General features: G+C 39.0%; 2 protein-coding genes across 2 annotated transcripts in view; one reads left to right on the top strand and one right to left on the bottom strand.

The window, feature by feature from the left end:
• kif18a (kinesin family member 18A) overlaps positions 1-12969 on the bottom strand; it is a 65981-nt gene that overhangs the window by 25222 nt on the left and 27790 nt on the right. Inside the window, exons 2-4 of the mRNA XM_069174084.1 lie at positions 2465-2807; positions 963-1120; positions 572-676 (exon numbers count right to left, since the gene is read on the bottom strand). Coding sequence (XP_069030185.1) covers positions 572-676; positions 963-1120; positions 2465-2807 — 606 coding nt within the window. The remainder of the gene's footprint in view (positions 1-571; positions 677-962; positions 1121-2464; positions 2808-12969) is intronic.
• Positions 4509-12969, top strand: part of mettl15 (methyltransferase 15, mitochondrial 12S rRNA N4-cytidine) — a 48185-nt gene continuing 39724 nt past the window's right edge. Inside the window, exons 1-2 of the mRNA XM_069174085.1 lie at positions 4509-4927; positions 6713-6952. Coding sequence (XP_069030186.1) covers positions 6725-6952 — 228 coding nt within the window. The 5' untranslated portion in view covers positions 4509-4927; positions 6713-6724. The remainder of the gene's footprint in view (positions 4928-6712; positions 6953-12969) is intronic.

Raw genomic sequence — 12969 nt, 5'->3', positions numbered from 1 at the left:
CAATATTTGAACAGTATTTTTAATAACAAAAAGTTTTATATATTGAAAGATTTATTTGAGAAAGAGGTCTTACAAACTACACTTTTTCTTTATAATTGATGATATTAAAAAGTCGAATTTCTAACTTCAGTTCAAAGCGTTTTCGTCCATACAACCATCATTTACTACGCGAGAGGACACCACTAGAGGAAAATGTTTTCCTGTATTGTAATATTTTTTGTGCACTCAGTGGAACATAGAGGGGACTGTTTTGTTCAGTTTTTTGCCAAACAACCAAAGCTATTGCTCTCTTTCACACTGTTTATTGATAATAACTTAACACAGAATGTGTATTTTTAAATAGTGGTGCATGCATGGGAGCCATTTTCTTATCAATTATTCTATTATAACTGTTACACGCTTGGGAATATGAGCTTCTAATTAAAAACATCATATTGTGTATTGCAAAACCAACAGAAGGAAATCTAAATTAGACCGACCGCAATAAATTAACTGCAATGACAGCAGTGTTTACCTTTAATACGCTCTACCATGCTATGGGGGAGTATTCATGATACAAGTCGCTACTAACCTGATGCAGTGTGAGGCCCTGAACAACCACTCCTTTAGAACTGTCCTCTCTGACTGCCAGAGGACCTGCATTAGCCAACAAATCTCGGATTTGTTCATTGTAAACCTGTAAACAAACAACAAATATAACTGCAAACAGCAGCAAATCCCTCAAAACTATCATATGACAAAAAATTATTGTCAGGTTAAAGACCTGCAAGAGATATGAGTTTTTATTCGTATGTTTTAAAGTGTTAAGATAAAGAAAAACAATGTGTAAATGCCACAATACCTTTAGAGACAAGCAATATGGGTTATATAATGTATAAATAGTACTACTGAAACCAATTGGTCAAACACTGAAAAACCCTATATTCATTAATGAACAGAAAAACAAAGAATCAAATATTCACCTCAAGATATGAGAATGCAACAGCAAACTCTTTGTCCTGCTTGGCATCATCCATGCGTTTGAACAGCTCTGTCATTGTGCGGTACATGACCCCTGGCTCATTTGGTGAGCCTAACATAGTATGTGTCTTGCCTGCTCCAGTAGCACCATAAGCAAACACTGCAATCGAAAAACAGAATTACTAGAAAAAACTAACAATGCTTATCAAAACAACAACAACAACTTGCTCTGGAAAGAGCATAACCACAGAATTTTATGTGAAAAACTTGGAACGTGAGCAATGGAACCATCAAATATATTATATTTTGAAATGACACTCAGAAACATGCAATTACTATTATTATTATTATTATTATTATTATTATTATTATTATTATAAGAGCCTGGATTAAGTGAGTTTAAATGCTAAGAATTTAAATGTTCTGATCTGTCTAGATTGAAAAGTGGATCTAGAGTACAGTGCATCCAGAAAGTATTCACAGCGCTTCACTTTTTCCACATTTTGTTATGTTACAGCCTTATTCCAAAATGGATTAAATAATTTTTTTCCCCTCAAAATTCTACACACAATACCCCATAATGACAAAGTGAAAAAAGTTTGTTTAAAATTTTTGCAACTCTACTAAAAATAAAGAAGGAAAATAGAACACGTACATAATACGCAATACTTTGATTGACCACCATGATGTGCGTGAAGCAGGGGGAAGCTCTATCATTTCAGAGTAAGTATTCCAAGTTATGTGGCTTGATCAACCTCAGCACCTGAGTAAGACTTTTTGTGACCACTGGTCTCTGTACATTTGTGATTTCACCACAGACCTGAAACTTGAGCAAAGATTTTTGGAGTTTTGGAGAACAGAAAGAAGTCGCAAGGAGCCAAATCCGGTGAGTAAGGGTGGTGGGAAGCAGCCCACCTTGTTGTTACGGGCGTGAAACTTCTGTTTCCAACCTGATGTGAAAGGGCGCGTTGTCATGTTGGATCACCCAAGTGCCATTGCGCCACAGTTCAGATAATGGTTCACAACCCCACAAATGTCAAAGAAAACCCCAGTGGTTGTGCTGTTCAACTAATGTGCCTTCTGCAGTTTTGGAAAGTGATGTCTTGCCACTCTTGAAACGCGAATGCCACTCAAAACACCCGAGCCGGCAAATAGATTTTCTGAAACGCTCTCTGCTCAGGTCCATGGTGAAACTGCAAATGCACACATACGACTGCTTACAAAACCCTTTGTGTAACCCGGGAGCTGATTTTGATCAAGCAACTTCGAATATGTACACACACAGGTTATAGCAGACTATGAACTTCCTGATTGCCCCCAATATTACTGAACCTACAATAACAGATTTTTTTCTTTCTGCCCAGTTGGAGACAGCGGACACAACACTGACATATCATCGTCTCTTTAGTACATATGCCGAACATGTTAGCAAACAGCTGTTGTCAAACAATATTCATGTGGCCATGTCAACATGTTAGGCAGCCTGTATTCAATAATTTATTACCTGTGCAGTTGAATCCATTCATCACACCATCCAACACTCCTTTAGTGGTGTTCTCAAAGATATCATCTTGAGTAGAGTTCTCATCAAAAACACGGTCAAAGACAAACTTTAGGTCTTTGTTAGCCCTCTTGTTGATGTTTCTATTTCGGACCCTTTGTGACCTAAAACATATGTCCTCTTCCCTGGGGTCAAATATGAGCATGTGGTTATCCACAACCTGGACCACATTGCGAGAGTTTTCATTCTTCTCACTGTCATTGGCTGGCCTCACTCGAATAACCACCTTTACATGGCTGCACACATCACTCGCCATTGTGGTCCTTCTGCAGTGACTGACGTATTGCTGCAAAACAAAAAACAAAGTATTTTTAATTACATGCGGATGAAATCAAACATGTTAAAATGAACAGGAGAGAGCTGGTGATGGAAATTTACTTAGTGTCAAGTCGAGGGTCGAAGGACAGAAGGTGTTGAGTACTGTACAGATTGTAATTCGTTTTGGGGCACATTTGTATCTTGCGCTATATAAATAAAACCACTGATTTATGTTAACACATTTCTTCAGCCCCGCTGAAATGTTTAATTTAGGTTATCTATAATGGAACCGAAAATTTTTTATTTACATGCTTGCTAATCAGACAGAAGTCAAAATGTCATTGGGAAACAAGCATATTAAATGGTGTGCACTTAAACAGGGCTTTTCCCTCCCTTTCACCAACTCCCAAGCACACCCTGGCCTGTGAACAGGAGGACCCGGGTATTTAACCACAGCCTTTCGATTGGTAGGCAACCTCCCCAACCGTCTGACCCACAACTTACAAGTCGCATTGTTGTATTGTTACAATATTAGGCAGGCAATTTGGTTTAGTATAGGTTGTGTAGAGCATGGTTTCAACATTCAAAGCCAGCACAAGCCAACCTTATAACACTATAAACCTGCATGAAGGCAGGGAGATGGATTGTAATGCAAAACTTTCCATAGGTTTTTGAAGGGGTAAGATGTGTGGTCGCAGTGGTCGGTGGTTATTTGACTAAAACCTGTGCATCTTCACGTAATTCTGACTATTGTCATTACAATGTTTATCTACAAATGCACGGTCTGCCATAAAAATAAAACCCACCATACATTAGTAAAACAACACTCACAGTGAGGCTATAGTGGCTTATAGGTGCTGTGATTAAAGCCTTGGGCACCTAAATGTTATAATGGACGGGAAACCGCTGACTGCTTGTATCGAGGTGTAAACAATAAAAGGTGACTGGGGGACGTGTGTGCATATGAAAAAAAAATCATCCTGACGTTAGTAAAGACTGGGTTTGCAATGTTTGAGTTCTTTATTTGCATGCACACTTAAAACAATTCCCATGATCCTTTGTTATACTCAACAAGGAAACAAATGCACCCGTGTTAAAGTAACCGGGTGGCAGTTTGTCCCCTGTTAAAAGTCTACCGGTGCGTTACAGCAGTGAGGTTTAATAACGGCATAATACATTCAAATTATGCATCTCAAGTCATAAAAGGTTAAGATAGATGCTGTTAGCGTGGTACTTTTTTTTTTTTTACCATGCTGGCACTGCTAGTATAAATATCCGACGTGAAACACACATTACATTTAATAATACGGTCGACGTTGACTTGGCAGGGTCGGCTAACGCCCGCTAGCTTGGTGGCTAACTCATAATTTCCAACGGTAGGTTAGCGTTATTGTCTTCATCTCGACAGCGTTGTGTGCGATGTCGTCTTACCTTTTTTTTTTGTGTGTGTCAGAATCAGGTATCGTTCATAACCATGGCGACGTTTACACAAGTGTTTCGCGGTAGAAAAAAAAAATAAAAATAAACTCGCTTTTTAGCGGAGGACTCCACACACGGCGAAAGCACGACGAGCGCCAATATTTTCAAAACCAAGCCTTGTTGCTCGGCGGCAGCTGATTGGACGAGAGCGGCCGGTGACGCGGCGGAAACGTGGTGACGCGTGACCGCGTGCCGCCGCCGCTGAAGGTGGAGCTAACTGCGTCTGTGTCACGCGACGGGTAAGCTACAGCCAACTCTCTTTGATGTAGGCGCGATTCTCTCTCACGCGCACTTCACGTTCTGCCGAACATGTATAAACGTAACTGACTTCGCACCGCGGAAGTCTCTTCTTTTTCTAATAGCCGTTGACATTCTGTCCGGCTGATCGCACGCGGCCGTCCAGGGGTTTGGTAGCATAGCAACAGCATCTTTAATGCGTCGCTATGTTTCCCAGGTGTTAAGAACGCGCAGCCGCAAACTGACCCGAGGTCATTCACGGCAGGTGTCCGTCCACCGGTGAGAAAAGGGCGTCACACGTGCGCTTAATCTAACCTCATCGATAATTGACTTCTCCCGGACACAGCCACGTCAAAGTCACCTTCCACATTTGTTAGCTGCTTTACACCCCCCCCCCCCACCTCCAAAAAAACCAACCTCTGCATTCGTGTGGTAAGTTGCTCTGAGGACAGATAGTTGACACGTTTGGTCAAATGAAATCATCCTGCTGAGATTTAACTCCTAAAACAACCTGCTGCTCTGAAGATAATTTGACCTTCTGTTTGCTCCTCGCTTCATTGCTAGCAGCTAACGTCTGGCAGCTTAGTTAAAAAACGAGGTGGTGGCCTAGCTGCAATATCTGCCTCTGGGACGTGGTAAATTATCACTTCCACTTATTATACTTTTATTCCACTGGTGGAATGTATTTAATTAAGAACACATCTGAGGTATTTGTACTTTAATCAAGTATTCCCATTTAATTGAGGAGTTTTTTTTTTCCCCTCCTAGTGTACATGTGGAGTTGTTTGGTTTCTCTGTATAATATTGTAAAGTTCTGCTTTAAGGACTTTAATGTGTTAAGTGTCATGAAATAACCTGTGTTGTGATTTGGCACGATATAAATCAATTTAATTGAATTAATTTAACGTGATACTTCCACCATATCCTAGAGGCAGATATTGTCCTCTTTAGTCCACTAGATTGACAGTTTTAGTTACTAGTCACCTTTTACATTAAAATGTTTCATGCCATTCGTGTCCAGTGAAAATCATGTATCCCAAAATTTTGAGGGATTTTGAATTTGAATGTTTGTGGTAAACCTAAGGATTAAATATTCCTTTATGAATAAAAAAATACATATATTTCTTAAGCTATAACTAAATAATTTAAAAAAAAAAATCCTCTTGGATCAGCTGGATAATGTCACGAAGCTGAACACAGGACTGTTTGTCTGAGCTTTAGAGATGCCTAGTTCTTACAGTGACGCTACAAACATAAGATCTTGTAGCATATAATGCATTACTGCATTATTAAACTAACCGACTGCAAAATTGTTCATACTACCTCAACTTCAACTGACTGCTGCAGTAAAATGCACATTAATGCAGCAAAAATATGAACCCGAATAGTAATACACTGACATGGAGCATCTTCTCATTATGTGCACTTTTACTTTTAACACTTTAAGTAAATTTTGCTGATAATACTAACATATTTTCACTTCTTTTTTTTTTTAAAGCAGGACTTCAACTTTTATTGGAGTATTTTCACTGTGTGGTATTACTACTTTTAGTATTGTAAAGGATCTCGATACTTCCTCCATGACTAGGCGGCAGGCTGTTTAAAGTGAGCATGAGATGTGCCACGTTTAAGTGGAAGGTGATGACAGAAAAACAATAATCAACATCCTCTCCTGGTGAAGGTTGTTTAATCTAGCTGGGAGATATTTGTTTAAATTTTGATGCACACAATGATATTCTAATAATAATGTTTATTAGAATTAGATTTTGACTCCTGTACAGTGCAGCAGGCATGATTCACAATCAAAACAGCAATCATGAACTCTGACTTAGTATATTTTGTTGGTGCTACTTCTTTGAATACTGTCTTCGCTGCCATTGAACTTTGTCTTTGTCCTTGCCCAAATTCAAAATTTTAATTTTATTATAATCATACGTCACTCACTGAGCTCTAATTTTTAGTATGTTGTGTTGCAAAAAAAACACCTGAATAGCATTTTTAACCATGTGGTTCACTGGGGTGCCTGATGTGGGAAGTATGCTTCATGCAAAATGCCAAAATAAGAAACTAATCAGCCTGCTTTTGATGTAAGACTAACCTCAGTAATATTATTTACATCAAGTAGAACATCCATTTACTTAATTCAGAATATTTTCATTTTACGTTTTATCTTTCTGCTTGTATTATCACATGACTTTGCGCTTATTTTCTCTGTAGAGCATCATAAGGATGATTTTTCACATGACCGTGCACTCCAACACAATGATTCGGACAACAAATCTAACTGTATGGAGAGCCTGGAGATCACTGATGTCGAGCCTGCACTCTGGTGCATCTTCTGGCCCCGGATCCCTGAACACATCTGAAGAACCGTCTGCTGTTTCAACTGAAAAGCCTCCTCACACACCTGTCATGCTTAAAGAAGTGCTTCATTACCTGGACATCCAACCAGCTCAGGTACGTTTGTTCATAAGTCAAGCTTTCTGATGTCCTTAAACAGTTTAAATGATCTTTTAAATATGGCACATATTCATTCAGTCCAAATAAGTGCTGTTGACCCGAGCAATGGGGTCATTTGACTTTAAAAAAATTTTTTTTTTAATTGCCTTTAATTCCAATTGTGTGTTTTCACCCTCTGATTTATTTCCATATTAAAAAGCCCCCAGAATGTGTTCCAAGTGCAGGCAAATTTGATGTGTGACTGAATTGAATCTCTAGACCGACTGTCCACGCTGATATTTGCAAGTGATTTAGTCACATTTGTATTTTCAGGAATTGTTATCAGGTCTGCCTTGGTTGCTGTGGTAATGGCATAGGCATGCAAACTCATGCTGAGATGTGTTTCTCACGTCCCTAAATTCTGTCCCTCTCATATGTGTCAGAACATGTGAAAATTATTGCCAGACTGTTGTATTTCTTAGATCGATTAGGTCTGAAAAAAACAGAATAATGACACCCGTGTTAAGAAATATTCTCCATATGGGTGTATCGTAACGCCGCGGTGGTATTTCAATTCAATCTGAGGATAACTATCAGAAATGGCCTCTCTATTGATAATTATTCTCTTCGCTGAGATGTTTGTTGCTAAGGTAAAATTCTGTTCACACACAACATAACAACTTGTTGTTATAAAGACACACATGAATTGGACAGGGTGCCGGTATCTTGGCTTTCATTTAATGTATGTACTACCAGGGCAGATGGGCATGAGTCAAAAGCCTTCTGGTGTGGCAGGCAGCATAGGAGGGGAAGTGATGCCCCCCCTATATAATGCATGGTCAAGGCAGGTGGGGGCCGCGGGTCAACAACTTAGTCAGGATTTGCGCCACTGTAAGGCTGTTGGCAGGACACAGGGTGCTGCGTCGCTCCTGCCTGAACTTTAGCACCTCTAAACTCCTCCGCTGCCCGCCCATTTGCCAACTGTCCCAAGACAGCTTGCCAATCAGATGCTATTAAAAACAGTTTGATAGATTAAATTTTTTTGTACAGTACATGCTGCAGACATCACTCAGTGTGACGTGCTGTGGAATGTTGTACGGTTCAGAAGTCGTGATGAAGTGTCGCTTCACTGCAGTTGTTAATTTATTTGTTTGTGAACACATGTATGGTTGCCGCTTCACTGCTTCTATAACTACAGCAACATTACAATGCTGACACATTGTCATTACTCTTTCGAATAGCTTAATAGCTACATATAGCTGTAACTATAGATATACAAATATAGCTATAACTGCATTGAGACATCCTCTTGCTTTGTTAGTCAGGCAGTCAGAAATCTCAATCCTGACATGACTGACAGAGCTGCCATTTAAACTCTCAAATTTGTGGTGTTTGAGTGATGCTGTCACTAACAGATCAGTTCCAGTGTGGAGGAAAACCTGCCATTAATATCAGACAAATTTCCATATGATTATTGATTTAAATGGATGTTATTAAAATGAGAAAATCATTAACACGTAATTGGTCTTGTCAGCCGAAGAAGAGCATGTATGAATGGAGTACTTAAGCGATGATGGGTGTCAGAGCAAATACTGCATTTGAACTAATGTGTGTAAATGGAGCTTTTCAGTGCCCTGCTGCCTCCCACACAGGACGTCTGGCTGTAAATGTGCATGCAGGTATCTAATTTGCGCTGGTAGCCTACACTCTATTTTCTCAGCTTTACAAATGGCCATCTTGCTCGTGGGATCTGGATTGATAGTTTGTCAGATTTCTTCACTGAAATCATACATTCACTGAACAAGGAAGTATGCAGCGCTGTACTTACTGAGTTGAAGGTGCCACGCAGTGGCTTGGAAACCGTTGTCTTCTCTGGCTTGGTTCATGTCTGTATGAAGTAGCACGGTGGAACAAGACTTGAAACACTGGTTAGCTGGGTCCACGCTGAAATATCTCAACAGCTATTCGATGGAATGCCTTGAAAGTTTGTACATACATTTGCGTTGTCCTCAGGCTGAATTATCTTGATTTTGGTGATGCCCTGGCTTTTCATCTAGAGCCACCAGCAGTTCAAAGTTCACAGGAATACCGTATGTCAACATCTACTCGATTGATTTTGTACTTAACAAGACAATTTACCCTAATGATTTGGGGATCCTCTCGACTTTTCTTCGTGTCTCCAAATGAGGTGACATTTTGGGCTTTAAGTAAAAATGTCTTTTTGCACAAATTGCCATAGCATCCGGTTCACACACTCACATCTCATTCAGAATGACCTGTAATCATTTTAGTGATCCTTTCATTTGCCGCTAGTGCCACAGTCAGTTTACTTAATGTGTCTTAAATATTACCAGCAAAACTAATAACATCGCCGATCCGCCTCACCTGCACTTAGTATTTAGTGATAATGGACAATATTATCATGCTAAAACGCTAAAGTAAGATGACAAACAGGATGTTAGCGTGCCACTGTAATCACTGCTGTTTATTAAGATTAAGAAATCCGACCTATTTCCAAATAACAGATGTTGTTTGATCGCTCATCGCCACAATTTCCTCCGGATGCATTTTCCATAAATGACTCGTTAGGTGATTATTTTTATTCAGATAATTAAAAAAAAAAAAATTGTCAAAATAGTTTTATTGCTCAGCGCTACTCTATTGTAGAAAATATGTTTGTAGAGGGAAACAGAGAAAGGCATGAGTTTTGATTCAGTGGTGAAATCCTTTTTTTGGAACTTACGGAGCAAATAAAAGCAAGACTGAGAAATAGCACAGACATTTATTCAAGGTTACAAAATGGGAAATGCTTTTTTCAGGACATTTTGTTGGTTCTGTCGGTTCTTAGTATGAGTTTCTCACAGGCTTTTCAAATGAGGACATTTATGGCATCTGCTGCATATGAAGCAGTGTCAGAATTAAGAAGCAAATGATCGTAAAAACTTAGATTCTATTTCGTAACCTGTTTCTAGACTAATCACTGATTGTATCTGCAAATTCTTCAGCAATTTATAGAGTAAGGAAACTGCAGTTCAATTTGAGTATCAGGCCAAAGGGATTTAGCACAACTTTCAATCATTTAAATACAGCGTGAATGAAATATCAAATTAATTATGATCATTATGTGTGGCTGTACTTTTCTTTTCTGTGCATTTGTGCTATGACTAAAGCAAGATTCAGGTATCTATACAACTAAAGGCCCGGCATCCATGAAATTTGGTATTTATTTTCATCGTCCCTTCAAGATTTATTTCCATGTAACACAGATTGAATGTATTTAGAACAATAGCGTTCTTTCTCCTATGACTTCATTTATAGTACCTATTTTGGATTTGGTGTCCCACTTGACCTATTATTAGCAATGTCGAAACAATCAGAGACTTAACTGACTTTGGTGAGCAGTGCTGCAATTTTATGACTTTGCTTCAAAAATGAAAACTAAGTTGTATTAAGTCAAAACTTTCTTAGAATTTTATTCCAGTTGATTTACTATGAGAGTTTTCAACTAGACAGACTCATCCAGTTGTGAGTCATGAGTGACTGCTCAGATGTATCAGGGGAGGCCAATGAGAGCTGGAGGGACTCAACTCCACAGTGCGGAGACAATGAGCTGAAAGTTGAGGCTCAGTGAAACAGACAGCACCTGCATCCCCTCTATAGTGCAGCACGTCATTGCAGTCAATTTAAATGTAAAAAAAACAACCTCAAACTTAAATTGAATTTTAAAACTTTTCTACTTTCATAGCTGTGAAGAAACAATAATAAATCCCTTTTTATTAGGTTTTCCATGTTACAATGCTGGAAAGGAACCTCCTCTTCAACTCTGTAATACACTCGGTTGAGTAAAAACTGGGATTAAAAAGGACGAAGCCTGAGGAGTCCTTCACTGGCGCAGGTTGCTTGCATAGGGGACCTCCTCTAGAATAGATTAATGAGCCATCAGCTGAGAGTCCAGGGAAAAACCCTGTGCTGCTGTAGAAGGAGAAACAAGCTGCCTACTCTTACATTTCAGCCTCAACACACTCCCCCTTGTGGAATTGATGAGGCCATAAGTGTTAAACTTAACCTTTTGGATCAATATCAGTGTCTTTGGACAATCAACTCACTTTTGAGCAGGATTAGGCAAATGATAACTGTTGGTTGGAAAGTTACACATTACTCGACAGTATACTTTGTAGTTGTTTATCTTGTATAAATGGGAGGCCGTGGCTCAGTTGGTAGAGCGGGTCGCACACCAATCAGAAGGTTGGTGGCTCAATCCCCAGCTCCTCCTGTCCACATGCCTAAGTGTCCTTGAGCAAGACACTGAACCCTAAATTGCTCCTGATGGTGTACCATCGGTATGTTGTAAGTCGCTTTGGATAAAAGCGTCAGCTAAATGTAATGTATAAAGATTTATATTTGGCATTTTCTGGCAAAAATAAAACCAGTTTTGGGGCATAAATAATTATGCTGAAATCCAAAATTGGTTCATCACCCTAGGCCTTGGGCCAGTCATTTTGAAGTGTGCATTTCATCTTGCTGGTTTATATCTATTCTGTCTGTTGTGTCCAACTATTGACATTACTTCTTCACTGCTGATATATTTTTATCAAGCAAATACAAATCAAAGACAACAACAGTTCATAAACTCACAAAAGTGCACCAAAGCAGTTCAGAGGAATTTCTCTGAACTGGGGTTGTGGTAAAAGTAATACAAGCATTAATGCAAACTAATGTAGATAGCAGGTGGTCACTGATGTGGAGCTTGCACACCATAAATAGAACAAACCAGGCTAGACTCATGATGACAATGGAAATCTAGCACAAAAATACAGCAAAACAGGCAAACCACAAATCACAGGTGTTGTAGCTTGTTAAGTCCCCGTACCACAGCAGACTTTGTTGAGTGCTGCGTTTTTCACTTCCCCTGTTATTTGGGTTATTTGGCTGGCTGTAATCCGGACACCATGAGAGTCACTCTGCTCTATGGATAGATAACAACAAAACACTCAGCCAGCTGCTGCTTCTCACTGGTTTTGCATTTGTATATGTAAGAGAAGAACACGGACTAAAAAAAGTAGCGTACAGTTGTGATACATGAAATGAAGTAGTTACCCTCAGTTCCATATGTCTTATCTGTTTAATGCAGTTTTGTGGAGTTTATATCTTATGGAGTTTGTTGGCGGAAAAAGATGTTTGCGTTAATCCAGAATATATTCAAATGTGTTTATCAGAGTCCTAGTGTCAGCGCAGAATCCTTTTCACCAGGAGCTGAGTGTGCCACTTTGTAAAGAGGGGCAGAAAATTGGGTTGATATGATCTTGTCTCTTTAAATTTGTTTAAAGTCTTACACTTGAATTTTGGACTGGCACAGGTAAGAAATCACATGGTAAACTAAATCTGCACTAAAGAGAGTACTGTGTACTTTTGTGCAAGAGTATGAAAACTTTTACCTAATACACCATCTATAAAACTGACAGGCAGCATTTGAAGGAAAACTGGATATTTGTATTATATACATATTGGTCTTTGTCAGGATGTAGCACTTGAAATGTACACAATTTCAGATGAGTAGTCCTTTTTGAGACTTTATCTTTGTTTCCTGACTTATATTCCCCACCATCAGCAAGGGGAAGAGCTGTTGTTTATACAAGCAAAGGGGGTAATATGAGCTTGTCTCTTCAAATTAGTTAAAAGCCTTGAAGTTGCTGTTTCAGCCACACAGCTGAAGTCCATATGAAGTCCATGAAGTCAGAGCAGTCACATCGTGATGCTGCTTTTGCACCTTTTTGTTGACACGAGCATGTCAAAAAGTATAATTGAAGTTTGATTTAGTTTTTTAATGGACTTTGATCATTTTTCAGTCTGTGCCATCAAAGACAGACAATAACCGATGTTTAGTTTTGCAGTTTGAATACGAGCATTTCATTAATATCCCTCGAGATTATTGTAATCTTTTATGTAATAATTTCAGTTTCTGTAATTGGTTGTGTATTTGCTTACACTAAAGTTCTATTTATATTAATCTGACAACACCTACAGAAATTGTTGTG

Source organism: Embiotoca jacksoni, unplaced genomic scaffold (genome assembly GCF_022577435.1).
Source record: "Embiotoca jacksoni isolate LCO1_2020_lvr unplaced genomic scaffold, fEmbJac1.0.p SCAF_6, whole genome shotgun sequence".
Taxonomy (NCBI): domain Eukaryota; kingdom Metazoa; phylum Chordata; class Actinopteri; family Embiotocidae; genus Embiotoca; species Embiotoca jacksoni.
The sequence above is the reverse complement of the archived record's forward strand: the minus strand, read 5'-3'. Positions and strand labels throughout refer to the sequence as shown.